The 23,275-nt window shown below is 43.8% G+C and overlaps 2 protein-coding genes and 2 long non-coding RNA genes across 7 annotated transcripts in view; 1 reads left to right on the plus strand and 3 right to left on the minus strand.

Moving 5' to 3' along the window:
* The window catches only part of LOC308574640 (uncharacterized protein), a 44,369-nt gene extending 40,229 nt beyond the window's left edge, over nt 1–4,140 (minus strand). Inside the window, exon 1 of one of the 4 annotated variants that reach the window (XM_081172735.1) lies at nt 3,730–3,797. The gene's annotated coding sequence lies outside the window, so the exon portion shown is untranslated. Of the gene's footprint in view, nt 1–3,640; nt 3,701–3,729; nt 3,798–4,035 lie in introns of those variants that run through there. The other 3 variants (XM_081172737.1, XM_081172736.1, XM_081172734.1) reach the window with 3 other exon arrangements.
* The window catches only part of LOC308574711, a 204,586-nt gene that overhangs the window by 118,831 nt on the left and 62,480 nt on the right, over nt 1–23,275 (minus strand). The window lies entirely within an intron of this gene.
* Nucleotides 4,046–14,790, plus strand: SC5D (sterol-C5-desaturase). The gene is made up of 5 exons (XM_081172732.1): nt 4,046–4,295; nt 5,481–5,698; nt 7,527–7,659; nt 9,852–9,952; nt 11,395–14,790. The coding sequence occupies exons 2-5, from the start codon at nt 5,489–5,491 to the stop codon at nt 11,845–11,847; spliced, it is 897 nt and encodes a 298-aa protein (XP_081028858.1). The 5' UTR covers nt 4,046–4,295; nt 5,481–5,488; the 3' UTR covers nt 11,848–14,790.
* Nucleotides 16,634–21,600, minus strand: LOC308574112. The gene is made up of 3 exons (XR_014002350.1): nt 21,529–21,600; nt 18,646–18,918; nt 16,634–16,798 (listed from the first exon to the last, which is right to left on the minus strand). It is a non-coding gene; the product is annotated as an uncharacterized lncRNA (long non-coding RNA).

Genomic DNA, 23,275 nt, shown 5'->3' on the forward strand with positions numbered 1-23,275 from the left:
AAATAAATGAGAATAAGCAGAGCAAAATGTTGCTATAAATTCCCCAGTGAAGCACCGTTGCTTTTTTCTTTCTTTCAACCTCTCCCTTTTTCTATGTGCCTGCTCACTCTTCAGCTGCTTTCTCTCTTTGCCACATTCTTATTTTATCTGCTTGTTAGGGTTGCCATACGTCCGGGATTTTGCAGACATATCTGAAATACTGCAGTCGGCAGCAGTGTCCAGGTGGAAATCAGCAAAAAGAAGAAGAAGAAGAAGAAGTCCTGTTTTTGCCGATTTCCCACAAAAATAGCTCAAAAACGGATTATTATTATTATTTTGCAATTTTGCCCAAAAAGATCATCAACTTTGGGCAGAACTAAAAAAAAGTTCAACAACTTTGGCCAAAAAAGACAAACAAACTGAACAACTTTGCCCCCCCAAAAAATATACCCCCGTGTTTGTTTGTTTGTTTGTTTGTTTGTGTGTGTGTGTGTTAAATCCTGTGTATCTCCAAAGTATGCAGAAGTAGTAAAAACTGGAAGACCCATTCCCCTCCCCCAAAGGGGGTAAAATGGGGAAGGAGTGTGTCTTCTTCTTCTTCTTTGGCAATCACTCGTAGCCGAGTAAGATTGTCTTCCATAAACATGGTTTTAACAATGAGTCCGTAAGTGACTGTGGAGGCCAATTCTGGATCCACACGTCCTTCCACAGTGGGGACATTGGTTTCCAGGCGGGAGTTGATGACGGTGTGGATTTGCCAAGTGTGCCTTCCTCTTAGCGCAGGGGTCTGCAACCCGCGGCTCCGGAGCCGCATGTGGCTCTTTTACACCTTTGCCGCGGCTCCGGGACGGATACTAGCGAGGGGAGGAGGCGCATTGTGCGCCCCGACACTCCCCACTGTGGCGGGCGCTGTACTGGCTGTGACGTCGCATGGGGGCAGTGCGTGCGTTAGTCACATACCGGCCTGACGTCACCTTCCCGCCCACTGTCAGATCGGAGGGCAGCGGCGTGCATGCTTTAAATGTTGCAATGGTTTTGCGGCTCCCAGGTGTTTTTTTCTTCGGAAACGGGTCCAAGTGGCTCTTTTTGTCTTAAAGGTTGCAGACCCCTGTAGCGTGTTTCTCCCTTGCGTCCTGAGTTTGAGTGTCTTCAAAGCCCATGACACCTTTGGTAAAGGCTGTTCTCCAACTGGAGTGCTCGCAGGCCAGTGTTTCCTAGTTGTCAGTGTTTATACAGTGTTTAAGATTTGCCTTGAGACAGTCTTTAAACATCTTTTGTTGACCACCAGAATTACGCTTTCCATTTTTAAGTTCAGAATAGAGTAGTTGCTTTGGAAGACGATCATCAGGTATCCGCATAACATGACCAGTCCTATGAAGTTGATGTTGAAGAATCATTGCTTCAACACTGGTGATCTTTGCACACAGACAAGTACAGTGGTTGCAACAGCCTCAGCCACAACAAAGAATGCCTCACGGCAAGGGTAGCGACTCCAGAAGGAGCAATTAAATGCATATAAGGGCATAGGATTGTATTTTTTTTTCTTTTTGCATAAATTTATTTAAATAGGCTGCAGCTTCTACTGGGAACCCTCTGAAATAATAAAAATAAAAAGGTCCCAGATAAATGCAGCCTCTCTTTCTCCCTTGATCACAATCTATGGGGTTGTTCTACAGCACTGGCAGGGAAACTTTGTGCCACTACAGCTCCAATCATTCCTGATCATTAGCTATGCTGGCTGGGTGACTTGGATTCATAGGCATTGTAGTCCAGTAACATCTGAAGGGACAACAGGTTCTCTCTCCATTGCTGCTCTACACACCCGCTTTCTCCTGGGCACACCAGCTCTCTCAGAGAACTAAGTAGGAGACACAGGGTTTTATTATAGGACCCAGCAAACTTCAAAAGTTTCATGCTGATGCCCTTCTCTCACAGGACACCTGGCTCCAAGCAAGGAAGTGTCCTTGGTGCTACTAACTAGGGCAGGGGTCTGCAACTCGCGGCTCCGGAGCCGCATGTGGCTCTTTTACACCTTTGCCGCGGCTCCAGGGCGGATACTAGCGAGGGGAGGAGGCGCATTGTGCGCCCCAACACTCCCCACTGTGGCGGGCGCTGTACTGGCTGTGCCGTCGCATGGGGTGGTGCGTACGTTAGTCACGCACCGTCCCGACATCACCTTCCCGCCCGCCCGCTACATTGTAAGGGGCATGTACGCTGGTCACTGCATTGAAAGGGGGCATGTACGCTGGTCACTGTTTTGAAGGGGAGTGAAGAACACACACATACAAAAAGGTAACTTGTTAATTTAACGTTTATTTCTAGAGGAGGAGTAATTCTGAGGGGTCAAACAAAGAAATAATAAAAAAGTGACAAAAAAGTTATTTTTATAATGACGAGTTTTGCGGCTCCCAGTTTTTTTTCCTTCGGAAACGGGTCCAAGTGGCTCTTTTTGTCTTAAAGGTTGCAGACCCCTGAACTAGGGCAACAGCATCACGCCAAAAGTCTGGAAGGAATCTCTTCCCATTCCTGTGGGGTCAATCTGTGTGTGGCCATGGTTAGGAAAGATTGCAATGCAATGCAATCCTGAAAAGGTTTTATTCAGAATAGGATAGGATTGACTTCCAGATAGGTGTGCATATCATCGAAGTCTTGATCCCTGGACTTGATGGAGTTGCTCTGGAGGCAAAGAGGTCTTCTAGGATTCCGCCCCATCCTCCTCCCTTGCACAGAAATAATAGTAGTAATAATAATAATATATTTATTTATACCCCACCCATTTAAAATATGAGCAACAGTGTGAATTATTAAGATAAATAGGTTAAATTGAATGTATTGAATAGTATAGGCAAAATACACAGCATTTGAGGCTAAATACAGAAACCATGAAAGGGGAGGATGGGGAGTCAATTGATAAAGTAACTTATGGTTTATGTAAAAAAAATTAACGTTTTTTTTCTTTGTGAAAAAATAAGACTTTAAAAAAACAAAAACGAATGCATAGTACATACACAGCCAGTCTTCTATCATATGTGTGGCTCAAGCAGTAGATCTTTTATCATTATTTATTTTACTGCTCTTTTCATTCTAAACAGAGGGCAGTTTATTCTGAATTTGTTAAGCATAATACCAGATGGTGATCAAGTGAACATCACATATCTGTTGTTTAATTTGGGACAGCTGCCAGATTTGCAGCGGCTGCCCAGAAGCTGAGAAATTTTATTGAGGTACGGTAAATATGGTGAACTGCAATTATTTAATGGGATGATTTTAGTATATTGGTTTCCTTTAACCATTTGTATGTTGACATTTTTGAGTAGTTATTACTATTACTTTTGGTATATTTTAATATATATATATAGGTTCTATATAATTTCCCCCCCTATGGTTGATATTATGACCAAGATTGAAACAATAAACTATTCCATCATAATATCTATAGTGACCACGTGAAAGTGGGCAGTCAGAGGTGGATCTCAACCAGTTGAAGACCACTATATATAGTTTTCTCTTTTTTAAAAAACAAAAGCGCTTTTGAGGGGTTTTTTTTAACCATCACGTGGTGAATAATTTTTATGAAGTGAGATAAATATAGGTGGGTGGTTGTGCGCGGCCTCGACCACTGAACGCTGGTCACGTCCACCTGCTGCTGAGGCTGACACACCTGAGGTAAAAAAAAAACACAACTAGGCCAACTTTCCCCTCAGAGCTCCACCCTCCCCTTGAGAAGCTTCTGACAGGGTACTTTTTTACCTCAGGAACGGAAAAACAAAACCGCGCGATACGCCTAGCCCCGCCCCTTTCGACGCCCGGCCTGCTCATTCGCTCGCGGCCTCCTCCTTTCCTCCAACTGCCCCGCCCCCCTCTGAAGACCCGTCCAATCCGACGCCGTGCCTTGAGCCACGCGCGGGCGTCGTCACACAACAGGCCAGCGTCGCGCGACTCCTGGCCAGGGGCGCTGTCGTCCCATCAGGCTAGCGCGTCCTTCTCTTTGCCCGCCCCCTCCTTCCCTCCTCAGCCATTTGGCCGCTATCCGGAGCGGCCACGCCCACCGCTTACCTGCTCACAGGTCACGTCGCTAGAGCGTTGGGTTTCGACCTGCGCGGCTCTTTTGGCGGAGTAAGAGGAAGGAGGCGGCGCAGGACCAGGCAGGCAGGGGAAACACCTGTGGAGGAGGGCGAGGGGCCTCCCTCGGCTCGAAGGACAGAAGCCGGGCGGGCGAGCGAGAGGGGGGGGGGCGCGGTTCCCAGAATGCAACGGGGTGTAGCCCCCCACTAGTCCACCTTCTGGTCCTCCTCCTGTGCGCGAGCCCCTTTTGGGTAAGTAGGATGCAGCTACTTGCGGGGCTTAAAATTCAACCTGCTTGGGCGTCATGGTGGCTCTTTAATTGTAGGAGCTCTTTTTGAAACAGCAGGAACAAATTGGCAGGTTCTGTAGCTTGTCCTCAAAACTGCCTCTTACTCAGGCCATACATTTAAAACATGCTTTAGTTATTTGTTCCATGTATATCCCACCTTTTTCTCTGAGTAGCTCAAGGTGGCATGTATGTTGTCCCCCCCCCCCATTTTCTCCTCGCAACAGCCCTGTGGGGTTAGGTTAGGCTGAGAGTGTGTGGCTGGCCCAACGTCCCTCCTGATAATACTAATAATAATTTATTTATTTATTTATTTATTCGTACCCCACCCATCTGGCTGGGTTTTCCCAGCCACTCTGGATGGCTTCCAACAAAAGATTAAAAATACATTAAAGCATCAGTCATTAAAAACTTCCCTAAACAGGGCTGCCTTCAGATGTCTCATGGCTGATTTCAGATCCTAGTCTGACGCTAACCACTGCACCACACGGGCATCACAATATAAAGTCACTTCCCAGGTGTCCTCAAATTCAGCCTTCCAGATGTTTTGAGACTAGAGTTCCCATCATCCCTGACCAGTGGTCCTGCTAGCTAGGGATCATGGGAGTTGTAGGCCAAAAACATGGAGGGCTGAGTTTGAGGAAGCCTGCTTCAAACAGTCATAGCTGTCTTTTCCCCCAAATAATTATGGGAGCTATAGTTTATTAAGAGTGCCGAAAGTTGGTAGGATACCTTCCAGAGATGAGGAATTAATACATCTTTTCTAGCCTCTTTTTTCCATGTCTCTGTGTGGTTTCCTATCCAAAAACTATGTAAAAGTTTGTCTTACCAATAAGTTCTTCAATTCCCCCCCCCCGCTTGTATCACCCATTAACTAATGCTTGTTTTGCCACATTATGTGTTCTTTATTATTTTTATTTGAATAAGACTTTTAAAGTAAAGCTTTTTTGCTTCATTGACTCTGCTCATTAGCCATGCTGGCATTCTGTTAGATTATTTGTATATTGTTAGTTCACTAAACATTTGGGAACTCATTTGCACAGCATTGTAGCCTATTTTTAGAACAGCCTACCTGTCAAGGTTACCATTCTTGTGTCTTCACTGAGGTTTGATGTATCCCCTTCCATTAATTCATGGCAATTTTATGCAGGTACAACAATGGATCTTGTCCTGGCATATGCAGATGACTCGGTTTTGACGCCTTATGTTTATCCAGCAGCATGGCCAGAAGATAACCCTTTTCGACAGTTTATTAGTCTTATTGTCATAACAAATGTGGGTGCTCTTGTCCTTTATTTGCTGATTGGCAGTTTCAGCTACTACTTCATATTTGATCACTCTCTGAAGAAACATCCTCAGTATTTGGAGGTGAGTCACTGTGTCACAGCTCTTCCCTTTTCTAAGTTCTTCAGTGGTCTATGGCTAGGCTTCAGAGAGTCTTGTATGTACCTTTCTGGAATGTCTGTACACAGACAGACCTCTGTTGTGTGTGGTGCTTTTGTTTGTTTTCACCCTAGTAAATGCAGTCACGTTTTAACCAATATGGTCATTTTGGAACATCCTTGTAACACTAACATTTTGAAATGCAAACAGTTTAGATTTAAACTATGGGTGTTTTCAGTGTGATTTGCAATTTCAGTGAAAGCATTTTCTTCTCTTAGCATTTCTAGGCCTAATAATGCTGCTTAAAGTTGTTACGCTCCAACTATTTTGTGGAAATGTTCATTGGGTCCTGGAATGTAGTGAGGTGGCCTTTTCAGTTCATAGAGCTTAAAGAGCTATAAGGTCTTTCTGAACCTGCTTGTTTATGAATGCGGTGGTGACTCTAGTGCTTATGTAAACTAATTTGGAATACTGGAGTATGAACAAATGAAGTACTCGTACTCCAAGTAAGATTATTGGTATATCTAGTACCTAATTTAGGGCTTCACAGATGTCAGATTTCAACACCCAGTCAGCATTCCCAGTGGCCAGCAGCAATTGGAATTGTTGTACAGCAACATCTGGATTATGTAACTCTGATCTAGCCTAACAAGTTTCTATCTGACTGGCAGCAGCTCTGCTATCCGCAAGCCTAGGGAGCCCAGCGGGAAGTCGCGCCGGTCTCCCCAGGCTTGCGGAGAGCTGCGCGAAGCCCGGGAATGCAGGCAGCTCTGCGCAACCCTCGGGAGACCGGCGCAACTTCGCACCGGGCTCCCTAGGGTTGCGCAGAGCTGCGCGAAGCCCAGGAATGCAGGCAGCTCTGCGCAACCCTTCGGAGACCGGCGCGAAGTCGCGCCGGTCTCCCAAGGGTTGCGCAGAGCTTCCTGAAGCCTGGAGAGCGAGAGGGGTCGGTGCACACCGACCCCTCTCGCTCTCCAGGCTTCAGCGAAAGCCTGCATTCGCCACATAGGATGCACACACATTTCCCCTTCATTTTTGGAGGGGAAAAAGTGTGTCCTATAGGGCGAAAAATATGGTAGCTCTTCTAGTAAAGGAAAGCTCTTTGGGTGAGGTTAAAGTAGTTTTGTGGGAGAAAGGAAGCAAGCAGAGCCTTACAGCTATTTTGCCATAAGTATAGATCTCCAGGGTAGTAACTCTAAAGCAGGCATAGACAAACTCGGCCCTCCAGATGTTTTGGGACTACAACTCCCATCATCCCTATCTAACAGGACCCGTGGTCGGGGATGATGGGAATTGTAGTCCCAAAGCATCTGGAGGGCCGAGTTTGCCTATGCCTGCTCTAAAGCAGAATGCAGGGAACAGTAAGGGACGGGGTCCTAGGAATCTCACAACTAGCTCGGCCACAAGCATTGTTACCTGATTGGGAGTAGGTTTTGCCTTTCCTTACCAGGTCTAGTAAACCTCATCTGTCTGAGATGAGTCTTTTTAACAAGGTTTTTCACAAAGAAACATGACCTGTTTATCTTTCTGCTTTGCAGAAGAATAGATACTTACATTTTTAAAACATGCACGCTTCTCAAAGCAGCGTACTGTACTGGCAAAAACTAAGCTAGGAAATCTCAGTTTCAAATGTCATTTTGTCATGTGACATTAGACAATCCTCTCTTTGCTTCAGCATCTCACCTGCAGTATGCAGATAACAATATGTCTTTGCCTTAAAAGGACTACTGAGATAATACTTGTGCTAAACTTTCAAAAATGCTGTAAATGTACAGGATATTATTTTATACAAAGTGTCTTCTCCTGTGTTCAGAATCAAGTGCAGCGTGAAATCAAATACACCCTCAAATCAATGCCATGGATCAGTATCCCCACGGTTGCCATCTTCTTTGCTGAAGTCAGAGGCTACAGCAAACTCTATGATAACATTGATGACTCTCCTTATGGTAAGGAAACTGCTTGGCATGTCCTCTTTATCGGGTCAAAGTCTCTGTCCTTTCCTTATCTCAAGAGTCCACTTTATGTAACTTATTTCTCATTTCTTCTAGCCACCATTTGTTGTACATAGGATGGCCTCTTATTTATTCTCATGGGACCTTGCTACATATGACATGCATATTAAAGCCCAAGCACTAGAAACAAAGGGAGTCAGATCATTAGTCCATCTAGCTCAGTATTGTGTGCACAGACTGGCAGCAGCATTCCAGGGTTTCAGGCAGGTGTCTCTCCCAGCACTACCTAGAGATGCTGGGGCCTTCTGCATGCGCTACCACTGAGCTCTGATATTTTCCCATTGTCCTTGTTTTGGGGAGGGAAGGGGTTGAGTGTGCAAAAGCAGGAAAAGATAGAGTGCAAAACCCCACCTGCTGTTTCTCTCCTTCAAATTCCTTCCACAACTTGAACAGATGCTGGCAAGGACAGTAGAATCACAGGAATGTAGAATTTGAAGGGACCTCCAAGGGCCATCTAGTCCAACCCCTGCAACGCAGAAATTGCAGCTGAAGAATATCTGAGAGATGGCCATCCAGTCCCTGAGCTAGCTTTTCAATTGCACACCCTCCTCAGTCTCAGGCTATACTGCACACCCCTCATTTCAGCCTTGCCTTCACACTGACCACTTCACCGCAGAGAGCAAAAAACACCCTGCTATTTACTTTGATGCAGCAGATGGGCAACTCTCTCCATTGTCTGTCATGGGATATTTATGCCACTGCTGAATCTTGCTCACCTGCCATGCAGGTAATAAGGGTATAATTATTAGGAGATCTTCTCCAACCAGTGCTGTGAGGTGGGCTGCCGCTGCTTCCTTCCCCAACAGGATTCTTCCAGGATGTGCAACTTTTGTGGGCTTCCCTTACACTTAAACATGCATGGAAGAAAATGCACCTAACTCTGCTTTATGGAGAATAATGAGGGCCATTATTGTGGAGGACTTCATGGGATTTGTAGAGACAAAAGGGTCATCTAGTCCAGCGCACCCACCACAATGCAGGAATCACAGCTGAAACATCCCTGACAGATGGCCATCCAACCTCTGCTTAGAAACCTCCAAGGATGGAGAGTCTGCCATATTCTGAGGGAGTCTGTTCCACTGTGAAACAGCACTTATCAGAATCCCCCCACCCCAATGTTTAGTCAGAATCTCCTTTCTTATAAATTGGATCAGTTAGTTTGGGTCCTCCAATCTGGAACAGAAGAAAATAAGCTTACTCCACACAAGGGAAGTATTGCTCAGGTTTGTTTCTCAGCTCTCAGCCCATCTTCTGGGCACCTGGGCAGATCACTCAGCAACCTCCTTGGGATAGGGAGTTTTTCCACTGCAGCTTTACAACAGCATTTCAGCCCACATATTACTTACCCCCATATAAAAGGCAGAGACACACACACAGAGAGCGCGCAAATTGTAGGGAGAAAAGTTGCTTACAAAGTAGTGAGGCTTCCAGTGAAATCCCGTATCAGGCACTTCTCATCTGGAGAAAGTGAAGGAGAAAGAAGCTCCCAGAGTGCCCTTAGCAACAGCCTTAACAAGAGGACAGGGCTGGTCATGACCCAGCCATGTGTGAGTGAGGCAAAGTATTATGTGTGTCTGAGAATATCTATTATGCTCGCCTTTTAGCCATGGAGAGAGCAATCGGCATCCGAAGTTGCTGTGGCAAGGGTGCAACAATTCAGTTGACCACAGATGATTGACAAGTGATGTCAGATGACATCGTCTGATTGACAAGGGGAAGCAGTTTAGCAAAGAAGTGGCCAAGTTGGACCCTCTGGAAGGCAAAGAATGGTCTGCAGGCCAGACGTTCTGAGCTCCTGTTGTAGGTCAGCAATATGTAAAGCAGTGCCTTCGGCTTAGTCAATATGTGTTTCTAAAGCACCTTTGTACTTATTTGCGCACCTTGCCATGGTAAACAGACTTTGTTCGGCTGGAGTTGCTCTTCAGGTTTTATCTCTTTAGCCTTCAGATCCTTTCCAATGTATTAATTAGCTCTGTTTGCTCAAGTAAGGAAACTTCTTTCAAAATGGATTTCATAAGAACTACTTTTTGTTTTCATAATCCAATATTGTACAAATCCAGAAATATTCTAAACATTCTTAAATGTCTATTTAAAAAAGAAACTCACGCCTTTCTTTTTTTGTCTAGGTTGGTTTGGTGTTATCCTCAGCATGCTCTCTTTCCTCTTCTTTACTGATATGTGTATCTACTGGATTCATCGATTTCTCCATCATAAGCTTTTGTATAAGGTATGGCAAAGTGTTAACTAGTAAGACATGCTTAGAGAACAGTGCACCCAATCTGGAGGATGCATTCCATGTGCAGATGAGGGTGGAGTGAAGGGACTCTTCATGTATCAAGGCAGTATATCCCTCATTGCCAGATGCTGGAGACAAAAAGCAGGGAAGGACCATCCGTTTCATGCCTTGCTTCTGACTGGCTGCTGGTGCAAATAGAATGCTAGAGTAGATGTACCTCAGTCTGATCCATGAAGGCTTTTCTAGAGTTCCTACAAGGATCAGCCAGTTTGGAGATAGGAAACATTTGCATCCATTGTGCTCTTCTCTAGCATTGTTTCCTCTGCAGCAAATCAGTTATGTGGTCATATGCAGCAGTAGGGTAAGCTAGGTAGCATGTTGCTGCTTCTTAAGCTTTTCTGAGTTGTGCTGTTTGAGTCTAATTTCTCTGTTCAGTGTCTACATAACTTGCTTTACTGTAATAATAGGATTCAAGGCAGATGTGCGTGAAGCTGTGCGATAAATATATACTTTGAGGTAGGAAACTTATGAATATGCATCTGGCGCTAGAGGCTACTTGCTTAACTTGCAGGAAAAGCCAGAGAACTAAAAAACTAGCACCAGCAGCCCACTGTTGATAGGATCAAATGCAAAGGATGGTATGTCCCCAAGGGTGGTGCAGTATGACAATAAGAAGAGAAAACCAAGGAGTTACCTTTCTCCAACTGCTAAGGGGGTACAGTTATTGTGGTGCTAGATCTCAAGGCGTTGGAGTATAGTAGAGCTGGAAAAGTTATCCAAAAGGGTGGCAAAAACAATGAGAGAATGAACATTTTCTTTAAAAGAAAAGTTTTAAAAAGTGTAATCAAAACATAGGACAGAACACAGTGGCTGCAAGGACAGACATAGTACAGATGTATAAATCATGAGCAGCACAGAGAAAGAAATTGATGTAGCCCAACAAAAGGAAGTATTTCAGACACTCAGTAATATATGGATTTCACTCTTTTCACCAAATAACTTGATAGTAGTTGTCTCTCTTTTTCTAAATTAAACTAAAAAGCCTTAGATGCGTTAATTCTTCCTTATGGAAAGTGTGGTCCAATTTGACAGTTGCATTTCCCTTTTTTGTATCTCTTTCCACCCATCAACTCTCCACACTTTGCTTTTTAAAGACTGTGAACTAGGTTTTAAATGTAGTCGGGCCAGGGGTTCATGTAGCAGAATTGTGATCTTTGCCATCTTATTTTTCAATAAAATAGAAGCCTAGCTTGATTCTCACATACCTGTAGTAGCTACACACACAAATAATCCACCACCTCGCTGCCAGGGCATCTCAGAATGGTCTTTCGTTGCCACAGGTGATGCTTTCTGTTGCTGTATTAAAGTGAAAGTGTTCTGGGCTCTTTCTTGTTTCTATTCTAAGGTTCTAATTCCTCTCTTTTCTTCCACAGCGTTTGCACAAGCCCCATCACCTGTGGAAGATCCCAACTCCATTTGCAAGCCATGCTTTTCACCCCATGGATGGCTTCCTTCAAAGCGTCCCTTATCACATCTACCCATTCCTTTTTCCCCTACACAAGGTGACCTATTTGGGCCTCTATGTCTTCGTCAATATCTGGACAATCTCCATCCATGATGGGGACTATCATGTTCCTGGCATACTGAAGGAAATTATCAATGGTGCCGCCCATCACACTGATCACCATTTGTACTTTGATTACAACTATGGCCAGTATTTTACACTCTGGGATAGAATTGGGGGCTCATACAAAAACCCTTCTTCTTTTGAAGGGAAAGGGCCCCATGATTATTTGAAAAAGCTAAAAGAAAGCAAATTGAGCAGTTTTAAAAATGGCTGTGGGGATGAAGGAGTGCTAGAGGAAGGCAGTTTTAAAAATAAATAGGCTCCTCCCTCTCCAAGGATCGGAAAGGCCTATATGCATTATTTTTAAATAACTATATAAACTTCCCTCTCCTGTAACACTACTAGGAGACAGGCACTGTAGACATCACTCGGATATCTTGGTGATGTAATTATATAATTGAGAACTAAGTTGTTCTGTAATGAAGACTACGCTTGATAAGGCAGAAATACATAAGTTGCGAGTTGCAGAGCAACAACTTTGTTGTATACAGTAATGGAGAAAATGCCTGTAGCTGATGATGCTAATGGTAAGTTAATTTGGGAACACACCTTTTTCTTGCACAATATATAGGAGCCGAAACCTGACATGAACTCTGTTGCCATTGGAATCAGTTTAGAAGCCATTTGCTTCTTTGTGCAACCCTTAACACTCTTGAATCCATAGTTTGCAGTTCAATTGTAATTCCAGCAAGATTCTATAAGTCAGTGTGTGGAGTTGACAAACTAGATAGCTGCCTTTGTGACTGCATTTACTAGCTTGAAAATGGGCTTGCAGGATGAATATCAAACATGCAACATTCATGTCACTTTCTGTTTTCCAAGTGCCCCAGTTTATCAGATAAGATAAAATGGGTGGTTTTTCATGAAGCATCACATGTCCAGATTGCTTTATAGGTTGTTTTCAAAAGATGCTCCCTAGCTTTTTAGAAAATATGTGTTTAAATGCCCTTTTTTCTTAATTGAACAGCAAGGTTGATGTCTGACTTCTGTTGTGGAGTAGATACTTGTTTGGTATTTCAATGTCCCTCTGTTGAAAGCATCATAATGCAAATGCAGAAAATAAGGCAAAGGAACTATTGCTATGTTTTCAGAATGCCTTTGTTATACTTTCAGGAATCCTTTGGATGATTATCTTATAGGGAATCGCAGTGAAGCATACGGCAACGTTGCCTTTCCATAGAGTGCATTGTATATTAGAAGCAGAGCAATGTGATCCAGCTAAAGACAAAAATGATCAGATTCTCAAGGCTGCAGAGCGCTCTTTGCAATTCTCGAGGACCCCTTTGAGAGTGAAGGGGACAGAGATGTGGTCAAGTGAAAAAAAGCCGTCTTGGGAAGTTTTTTTAAGAGCTGAATCCTGTTGTGGAGTTGGCTTAGGTTTTGAGCCTTGTCAGTGGGTCCAGTCCACCAGTAAGTTTATTTTAGTGGTGCTTGCATTAGTCAACTTATTAGTAGATTAAACCCAGCACATTTTCTAAGCTGTCTCATTGGCTCTTCTTTTTTGCAATTTGCTGTTACTTTCTTTCCTTTCAGCATGTGTCACTTTGAAGTCTAAATGCCAAAAACATTCAACAGTGCTATGCTTTACTGCTTTGATATAGACAAATGCATAGAATTTCAGAGACATTGCAAAAAGGAGTTCTCTGTCTGATAATTATATCATGTGAAGGATTGTGTTTTCTGGTTAAACCAGGCAGCAGCCTGTGGAAACTGTCTTTTTCTTTTTTTTAAAAAAAAAAGGTTTTCAAGAGATAAAAGCATGACTGCTATTAAAGTTATGAAGCTTTACAAATTACCTACAAATTAATGGAAGTTGTGAGCTTTCTAGAACTACATAAGGCATATGTCACAAGTAAGTTTGCTTGTGTGTGCCGTTTTGCTTGTATCCTGAACTGGGTAAAGAAGCAAAAAATATCCACTGAAGATTTGAGACCAAAAATTTCTGGCCTTCAGAATAAAGGAAGGCAGGAAGTGCCCCCTGACCCCCCCCCCCACCAAGTGAGACCATGCCATATTATAGACGTGAGTCATTGATGACTGTAGTAAACGACTTGGGGTCCTTTTTTGGGCAGTCCTTCCAATAATTAGGTTAATTGCATCCATTCTTGCTCCTTTTTCCTTTGTGTGACACGCATCTCCTCACGCTGGGGGGCAACTTAGTGCTACTTAGTAATACGGTGTATATGTGGTGATAATTGCATTTTGCAAGGATACAGCTTGCATTTTTTTAAAAGCCCCCATGCTTGTGCATGACATTATGTGGGCAGAAATCATCAGGGTCCTGTTGGAGAGGAACTTCCACTGATTAGGCAACAAAGCATATTCATAGTGAATGCCTCACTGTCCTTTCACATAACCCCCAGCACTCATGAAACAAATCCCTTAGTAATTCCTTTGTTCTCTTTCATCCACGTCCTTGCTTGGGTAGGAACAGGGAGAAGCTGAAGAAAGCTGAGTTCAGGTTGTTGTTGTTTTTTAATGTGGAAAGCTACCTCTACTGTTGAGAGAATCATGAATAATTCCATCCTACTGAAGGATCTGAACACCTTGTGTTTTTCCTTCTCTTAAAATACATATATGCATCTGTTCAGCTGAAGATGCAAATTAACATAGGCTGTGTGAGATTCAATCTAGGGGTTCTTGAAAGCTGTTGCTGAAGAAGGAGCTGCTGAAGCCATCTGACATTATTTGAAGATCCATCGTTAACTGTTGCAGTAGAGAGAAGTCAGCTGGTTCTGACTGGCGTGTTCGGGACAATGATCAAGAGGAAGGCAGTGAGAAAATCTTGTTTATATTTTATGTGGCTGTAGGGACCTCTGATGCGTGTGCACAGCTACCTTACCTGTTGGTATGTGTTTTAATGGCCATGCAAGCACTTGACTTGGCTGTACCCATCACTGGAATGCAGCTGCTGGAGGGTTAGGCAGGCCAAAAATTGGTTCCTCACCTTTGGTTTGAAGTGCCATGTTTGCAGAAAGGGTTCTGCCCCCTCTCCCAGCCTTGGCATGACCATTAGTTAAGTCAGACATTCTGTCTGTCTGAAGAGGTACAAAACAAATAGGGATAATAGGGCTTTGTATTTTGTTGTCTGTAAATAATAATTAAAAAGTGACTGTGGATTCCAAATGGAGTTGTTGATCTGCTTGTTGATCACTCATACTAATGTTTCCTGGTGACAAATAATAAAGAATTTTAAAAGGAATTGGCTATAAATGAGTGTTTCCATATACACTGGTACCTCGGGTTACAGACGCTTCAGGTTACAGACTCCACTAACCCAGAAATAGTACCTCGGGTTAAGAACTTTGCTTCAGGATGAGAACAGAATTTGTGCAGTGGCAGCGGAAGGCCCCATTAGCTAAAGTGGTGCTTGAGGTTAAGAACAGTTTCAGCTTAAGAACAGACCTCCAGAACAAATTAAGTACTTAACCCGAGGTACCACTGTACCTCTGTGGTTAAACATAAGGCATCTGTTCACCAAATGCATACAGACTCCATCCTTCTAGCTGAGCCACATGCTTGACCCTGAATGTCCAAAACCAAAGGTCAGATCATCAGTCACGTTCATTTTAAAGCTTTCTCTGTTTCTTTCTTTTCTTTTAAACTGTCTGTTTTGTAATTAATGATACCACTTAAAAGTTTTGGACGTTTGCTCATTGTGGGGTCAACTTATATGGGATCCCTTTGGGGAATTACAGCGCATGCTTTCATTCTCTCTCTCTACACACATACACACACACCCTTTTTGCCACTTACAGATAGGGATGGATAGATCTGTCAATTTCTGTTTCTCATTTTTCCAGTCTTTAGCCCAGTTGTCCACATTCCTTTAATGGATTTATGGATTTCTTTAAAGTCCTCGTGAAAATTTGTCCACATTTTAGAGTCTGTTTCTCTTACAACATATTTTTTTATGCCTAATGCTCACAATCTTGTGGGGTCAGTTCCCCTTATAGGATTTTTTTGTATGCTATTTTCACTAATGCTTATACACATTATTTGGCTGGAGAATTACATCAGAACATTCGGAAAAGTGAATTCCAAAAGAAAGCTGTGTTTGGTTCATGTTTTAGGACGTGCAAATTAGGTTGGTTCCCTTCCAGATTCCCAACGTGCAGATTAAATTTCCACCCTGCTCTCCTCTAGAATACTGTCCAACAGCACTGAATATTATTGCTAGCTGATAGTACAATCAATCACAATTTTTTGTTCACAAGCTGCCTAAAGTTCTAAGCAGGGTAACAAAAAATAACACAGACGAAATCTTGCCCAAACTACTAAACATGATGCCAAAGGAAGAAAAAGATGGAAAGAAGAGTAAAATGAATTTAGTGTATATATCTTTTTAAATACCTACAAGGTGGAACAGCCACAGCGATTCCAGAAGGGAATAGCCCACTTTTGGCTTGCCCCAGTGAGACTGCTGGAGTTGACCTGGTTGCCTTCTTCTCACTTTTGAGAGCTGCCACATAGAATGGCCATTTTAGGTTCAGCTCTGCATCCTATGGTTTGGTTTTCCTAAAATACAAGGGCTGTGCCCACACCATACATTTAAAGCACATTCTCCTCACCCCCAAGAATCCTGGGAACTGTTGTCTAAGGATGCTGGGGATTGTAGTTATTTGAGAGGTAAACTGCACTTCCTAGGATTCTTTTTTTGTGGGGGGAGTGCTTTAACATGGGTACAGACCAAGACCCTAAAAAGCGTAAAGGTTCTAAGAATGCAGGCTGGCCACGAGGGGGAGCCCTTGTAACTAGTCAGAACTTCCTGCTCTTGGAAAATAAATCTGGTAGATGGAAAGAGACCTTCAAGGTGCCAGAGACACCAGCAAGAAAACAAAAATAGCCCAGATTATTTTAAAAGGCAGACTGAGAAAGCAAATGCTTGAGTTAAAGATCCCCAGGACGCTCCAGTCAGAGAGAGTTTGGGGTATGCTGAGTATGTTTTGAAATCGCCTGTTAGGACTGCTATGCTGGTTTAAAGGCCGCCACTTTTTATTCCGTATTTATCTTCAGCAGCAGTTTGATAGAACTTTGAGCACGGTGGAAGGGCTGACAATGCCACAACTGTAGGTTTCTATGAATTTGCAGTTGTGTGTGCTGCTGAAAATTTTAAAGCAGCAAGTGGCTTGCCTCTTCAGCACATGGTGAAAATCCCCATCTCATCAACATTTTCCTCTATTTTCATTGTGTCTTGGGTGGGGGAGAACCTGAAAGTATATTGGGGATAAATTATTTCTCAAAAGTCTCATACCTTCGAAATGTACTGGACTAGAATGTGAGGGATAGCTTCCTATTCATCCATCTAAGAAGGAGTTGGTGTTTACCATATGCTGAAGTAATACGCATTACAATCTAAGTTTATCTAACTGCACCACTGCTCCCACCATCTATGGCTGTTTCCATTAGAGAAGGCGGAAGGTACAATGTGGGGTTGCTCAATGATGTCACAGTGCCCAACCTCAAGGCAGAAGAGGGATCCTTTAAATGCCTTGCAACAGGAACTCAAGAATGGCTTGTGAAAGCCATGCGGCTAAGCTGGAGCAAGCTTCAGCTTCTTCACATGCTGAGTTCACCAGGTAGACTGAAGAGGAACAATGGTTTGATTACTTAGTGCCTCCCAAGGTGAGCTAAGCCTGCCAGGATAGCTTACTCTATGGTCTTAATCCTTTCGTGCATCAATTAGATTTAAGCATTTTGGTTATATGAGGCTGGTTATCCCACAGGAACAGAACAGGTTCCCAAAATGGAGACTACTATTTAAAAGAACAGTTTTGTAACGAAGAAATCATGTTGCTAGCATGGGATGATTGCAATAGGTGGTCTTTGATGGAGCCTCCAGACCTGTGTAAATATGGTCATTTCAATCTGTGTACTGCATAGAGGTCAGAAAAAGTAGCTCTCCTCAGTGTGACTGTCAAATGGATGCTTTCCTGAAATTGCCTTTTTAAAATAAATTAATTGCACGTGGTTGTAATTGCTATAACTCTTGAATGCAGGCACAGAAGTGGTCACTCTAATTGCTCCGTAACTGAATTAAAGTGACATTTGCAATATTAGCAGTTAAATTGTATCAACTTTCTTTCAATCGTAGTTCAATTTATCTTTCAGACAAGTGAGCCAGAGGCTAATCAGTTGCCCCATGTTTATTGGTGGGTCATAAAATGTGTGCTTAAGCTGATACTTCATTAGCTTTGGAGGGGGGTGGAATGCATATTAAGCATTTAATGAACTCCATGTTTAGGGTTTTTTCCCTTAACCCCCCCCCCCCACACACACACTCCAAACTAAAAGATGGAAATCCGAGTCATAAAAGTCTAGGAAAAGCCCTGTTGTAGAAGACCAATAGCCCATCTAGTAAGATACAAATTCTTTATTATACCGCTATAGACCCAAACAAACTAAAACCAACAACTGTACAAGTAAAATATCAAAGCATAAAAATACATTAAAGTGGGTTGTCATATAAATGGTATAAAATAGCAGGAGTATCTAAAACATGTATAAATATGACATCCAACATGATACCTTAAAATATGGCAGCTAAGAGTGAGCCAATAAATGATATAACTAGATTAAAAAGTGTAGTGTGTGAGAACAGCAAGAGGATGGGATGAGTTTAATTGTGGGAGATTTCCTTTTGTGTTTCTACAGCCAGAAGGAGAAATTAGCAACAATCTCTGTTAATTATTTGTTTGACTCTGGCAAAAGGTAGACCAGATATATTCAAAAATCGCACTTAGAAATCTTGAGAGAATGGGGGTGACCAATCCAATTCGACCACCTTTATAGAAATTACAGGTAAGCAGATATCATTGCCAAAATTGGCACAAAGGCTCCCAAGATGGTTGAAGTTTGGATGCCAGATGCCATCTTGAATCAAGGTGGCAGACCAAATTGTGACTTGTGTGCAACTCCCCCTAATTTTTGGCATGGCAGGTCCAAATTCACAAATTGCACTATCCATTTAAACATCTCAAAATACCCGAGCAGCAACCACCAGGCACTCCCTGCTAGTAAAACAACATGTCCTAAAGATACCACAGTCTCAACTGACCTTCGTTTCAAGGAAACTAAATGCTGGGAAAGTGCTGAAATTCTCACTGTTCAGAGATTGGGGCTCACTCAATGTGCAAATACTGCAGCCACATCAGGGTTGGGATGATTTGATGTTAAAGATGCGCGCGGTTGCCTCCATCCATATTATGAGCCATTAAATCAGTGATAGGAGACCCTTGCCTTTCTGGTGATGATGGACCACAGCTCCCATCATTCTTGTCCATTGGCCATGCTGGCTAGTGCTGATGGGAGCAGGAGTCCTTGGACACTCCTGCCAAACATGGAAATAAACTCATAAAACAGCAGCTGCTGTCATGTTTAAAAGGAACCTCAGCCAGAGAATCACTTGATCTTAAAATAGTTGTTGCTTGCCTTTCCATCTGGTACCCCCAAATCAAGATAAATCATTCAAAGCGCCATCACTTTCAGACAGGACTTTTATATTACTTAGGTTCCAGAACATGCTCTCAGCATATATAGACGGGAGACATCTTGGAATCTTGGTCACAGAACGGAATTGTATATTTGATTGTAATCAGATTGGCGATACTATGCACTATTTGCTGTTCTTTCCATTTGGAGCCCAGAGGAAAAACATTGCCCTCTGTTCTCTTCAGTTGTAGTCAGACCAATCACCTCAGGAAGTGCTAATTGAACTTCTATCTGATAAACCATTGCACATTACATATTTGGCAGCTAAATTTTCACTGGCACCTAAGAAGCTGTGCTCTAGTTATATTAAGAATTGCAATGCGTTCTAAATCTTAATTCAACGTTTTGTTGCCCTTGGAGGGTAGAATACATAGCTATTAGTGATTGTTCTGTAATTTTCCATATTGAGTTTTATTTTAATTTGTGTACCGTGTAGGTATGTCTACATTTTAGATATTGTAAGGCCCTTGGCTATGCACAATGAAGACTGACTTATGTCAGAAGAATGCCCCTTATGTGTCTCTTTGTGAGTTACTTACCCTGGGTTTGCTGCTCCCAAGCACAGCTAGTTATGTTTTGTACCTGTAGCAACTGTTCCTCTCAAACCCAATGTGAGCATGTGCAAACACTACTGAACCCCACACAGTCAAAGCTGATGAGAACAGAGAGCAAGCAATCATATAGAGATACATTAAGCAGTCTCCCTGTGACAAATGTTTTGGCCTCACAGGAACCCCTTTTAACACAGAATCCTCTAGATATTGGGACGCGGGTGGCGCTGTGGGTTAAACCACAGAGCCTAGGACTTGTCGATCAGAGGCGTGTAATACACACACACACACACACACACACACACACACACACACACACACACACACACCAGCATATAACAGTAACAACAGTAAATAACTAATCCATATCTTAAAACAGGCACATAGATAGGTAGATAGATGATAGACAGATTGTGTGTTTGTGTGTGTGTGTGTGTGTGTGTGTGTGTGTGTGTGTGTGTGTGTGTGTGAAGCAGGCCAAGGATAATGAGAAGACAAAGGAAGGTCTTGCAGAAAAGAAATGCTTTTGTCTATCATCTAAAGATAAGTAATATGGTGGTCAGGCAGGGCATCCCTGGGGCTAGTAGCCCACAAACAGGAAGCTACCACAGAAAAGGTCCACTCTTATGTTGCCACCTTCTAGATCTCCCATGGTAGGGACACATGGAGAAGAGCCTCAGATGATGATCACAGCGTCCAGGTCAGTCCAAATGTGGGGAGGTAGTCCTCAAGGTGTTGGGGGGCGGGTCTGAGCCAAAGGTACTGCTCAGTACCTTTCAGCCCTGAAATCTGCTCACCAGAACTTCCTAGACAGGGATGAATAGAAGAGGGCTTCCTCCTCCAGTCTTGCTTAAGCAACAAGGTCTTCTTGGTCTCTGCCGTGTTGCTGTATCCCTGGTGGTTCATTGGTTTGGGCTCACTATTACTCCGGCCACAGAGACCTCTGCTGTTGCTTCGGCTACAAACAAGCTAAGTCTGAGCCCTACAGTGACAGCAGCATCCTAGCTTTTAGCTCCACCTGCACTGGAAGGTGATTCTTCAGTAAGAGACACCCAACCTGCTCTGGTCATCTCCTACTAGAACTGAGCAGGGGACGTTCTACAGGCAGATGGAGTCCAGGGACAGCAATGCCACACCATCAGGCTGGAGGGATGCTGACCTCATAGGCTCATCAGACAGAAATGCTTCTGAGGGTGGCCCCTCCATCAAAGAAAGGGAAATCTGACTTGAGGGGGAGCTGACAGCAACTTGACTCTGCCTCCTTGTTTGTCCTTTGATCCCAGCCACCAGCTTGTACTGGGGCTTCTGGTTCCTAAACTGCAACCAACAGCCCAGCCCAGACACCAGATACAGGATCCTGCGGCCCCCCTCCCAACTATTGCTGCTGCCTTGATTTAGGTTCATAACCTGTCGAGTGCTGATTGCAGCTGTAAATTTTCATATAACATCTGCCTTCACTTTGAAAGCAGGAGGGAGCGGTAATTGCATTTCATAGGCAAAGCAGAGATCTACGACAGGGCGCATATCATTAAACCCTGTGGCAGAAGAAGAGAAAATGTGGATAATTAATATTTTATTTTATTTTATATTTGGTGCGGCCAAATTACCTATGAAGAAATGATAAGGTATCCAGAAATCATATTTATTCCTCTGCAGAGATGTTCAGAGAAATTATAAACGTGGTTGGATTACCCTTTGATGCTTAATACCCGCCATTCCCCAAGTCATTCTAAGATTTTCCTTAAAGGCTATAAAAGCATGAACAATTCACATGTAATGCAGAGGAAAATAAGCTCAGCTAATCACAGCCTAGCTAATCCTCTCTCAAGTGCTAAACAAGCTAAAATTAGACATGTAGGGCCAAACCCACTCTCTGCTGTTTCCTTCAGTTGCCTTACCTGCTGGGAAATGGGGTGTAACTCCAGCAATGATGGGGGGGGGGGGAGCTGTGAGGTACATTCAGACCACACCCATACCACTCACTGAAGGCACTTTAATACCACTTTAAACATCATTGCTTCCCCTGCAAAATTCTGGGACTTGTAGTTTTATTAAGGTTACTGAGGGTTTTTAGAAGGTTTCCTTTTCCCTTCCCAAAGCTACAGTTCCCAGAGTGGTTTAAAAATCATAGAATCTTAGAGCTGGAAGGGACCCAAGGGTCATCTAGTCCAACCCCCTGCAGTGCAGGAATCTCAGCTAAAGCATCCATGACAGATGGCCATCCAACCTTTACTTGAAAACCTCCAAGGCAGAAGAAGAAGAAGAAGAGGAGGAGGAGGAGGGGGAGGAGTTTGGATTTGATATCCCGCTTTATCACTACCTGAAGGAGTCTCAAAGCGGCTAACAATCTCCTTTCCCTTCCTCCCCCACAACAAACACTCTGTGAGGTGAGTGGGGCTGGGAGACTTCACAGAAGTGTGACTGGCCCAAGGTCACCCAGCAGCTGTATGTGGAGGAGTGGAGACGCGAACCCGGTTCACCAGATTACGAGACTACCGCTCTTAACCACTACACCTCACTGGCTCTCGGAAAGTCCACCACCTCCAGAGGGAGACCGTTCCACGGCCGAACAGCTCTTACTGTCAGAAAGTCTCTCTCTCCCCCCCCCCCCCGTATGTTTAGTTGGAATCTCCTTTCTTGTAACCTGAAGCCATGGGTTCGAGTCCTAACCTCCAGAGCAGGAGGTGCGGGTGGTGCGCCACGCCCCTGGGACACACACCATGCCCCCGCGGGTGACATGCCATGCCCCCAGGATGCACGCCAGCCATGCCCCCGCCTGCTCTCCGCCCCCGGTGCCGGAGCATGCAGCTTCGCCACTGACTTAAGGTACAATTTTGTGGAAGAGCGGCATACAAATGAACGGATGATGTAGTAGTATGCCTGGCTGCAGGTTGGCTGGAAGGGCTCCGGAATGCCTTATGGAAGGGGATGTTTGGGACTACAACTCCCACAAACCGGAGTCAGCAGGGGCGACAATCAGGAATGATGGGATTTTTAGTCCAACACCACCTGTAGGACCCCACATTATCCTTGCTTTATAGGTCACCACCTGCTCACACATCTCTGCATGCACAAGATAGGATGAATTATACCTGTTCGTCCCTAGAGAAGTGGAGCTGTAAGCAGCTGTATCAAATCGCCCACTGACTTGTGAGCAGCAGCAAAAAGCTGGCGATTTTCAGGCTGGTTCAAAAGAAACGACCTTCGTTGCTATTAGATGCTAGGAGGCGTAAATTAAACGAAGGAGATTAATTGGCCTAAGGAGTACTTGGGAGAGATGAAGGCCGTCCATGAATAACCCGAGAAAGGCCTTAATTTATTCCCTCCAGATTGATTATTTATTCTTGCTCACCCTTTGACCCCACTATTGATCCTGAGTTAATCTGCAAACAGCCATCCAAGTTCATTCGCGTGCGGCGAGGACACTGGGAGTCTAACAAAGAGGCGGTGCCCATAAAGACACAAGGTCGCCGGCAGGGCACAGCAAATAAATGGTTGCCGGTCCTTAAGACAGTCTCCTAGGCAGCAAATCACCATCTTGCTGCAATGCAGACTCTCCAGGACGTTGTGTTTTGTTTTGTTTTGAAATGGAGAAAATGAGAAACCTGGAAGCGTAATAAATATCCACCACTGTTTGGTTATTAG

This window comes from Podarcis bocagei (genome assembly GCF_964188305.1).
Source record: "Podarcis bocagei genome assembly, chromosome: 15".
Taxonomy (NCBI): Eukaryota; Metazoa; Chordata; class Lepidosauria; order Squamata; family Lacertidae; genus Podarcis; species Podarcis bocagei.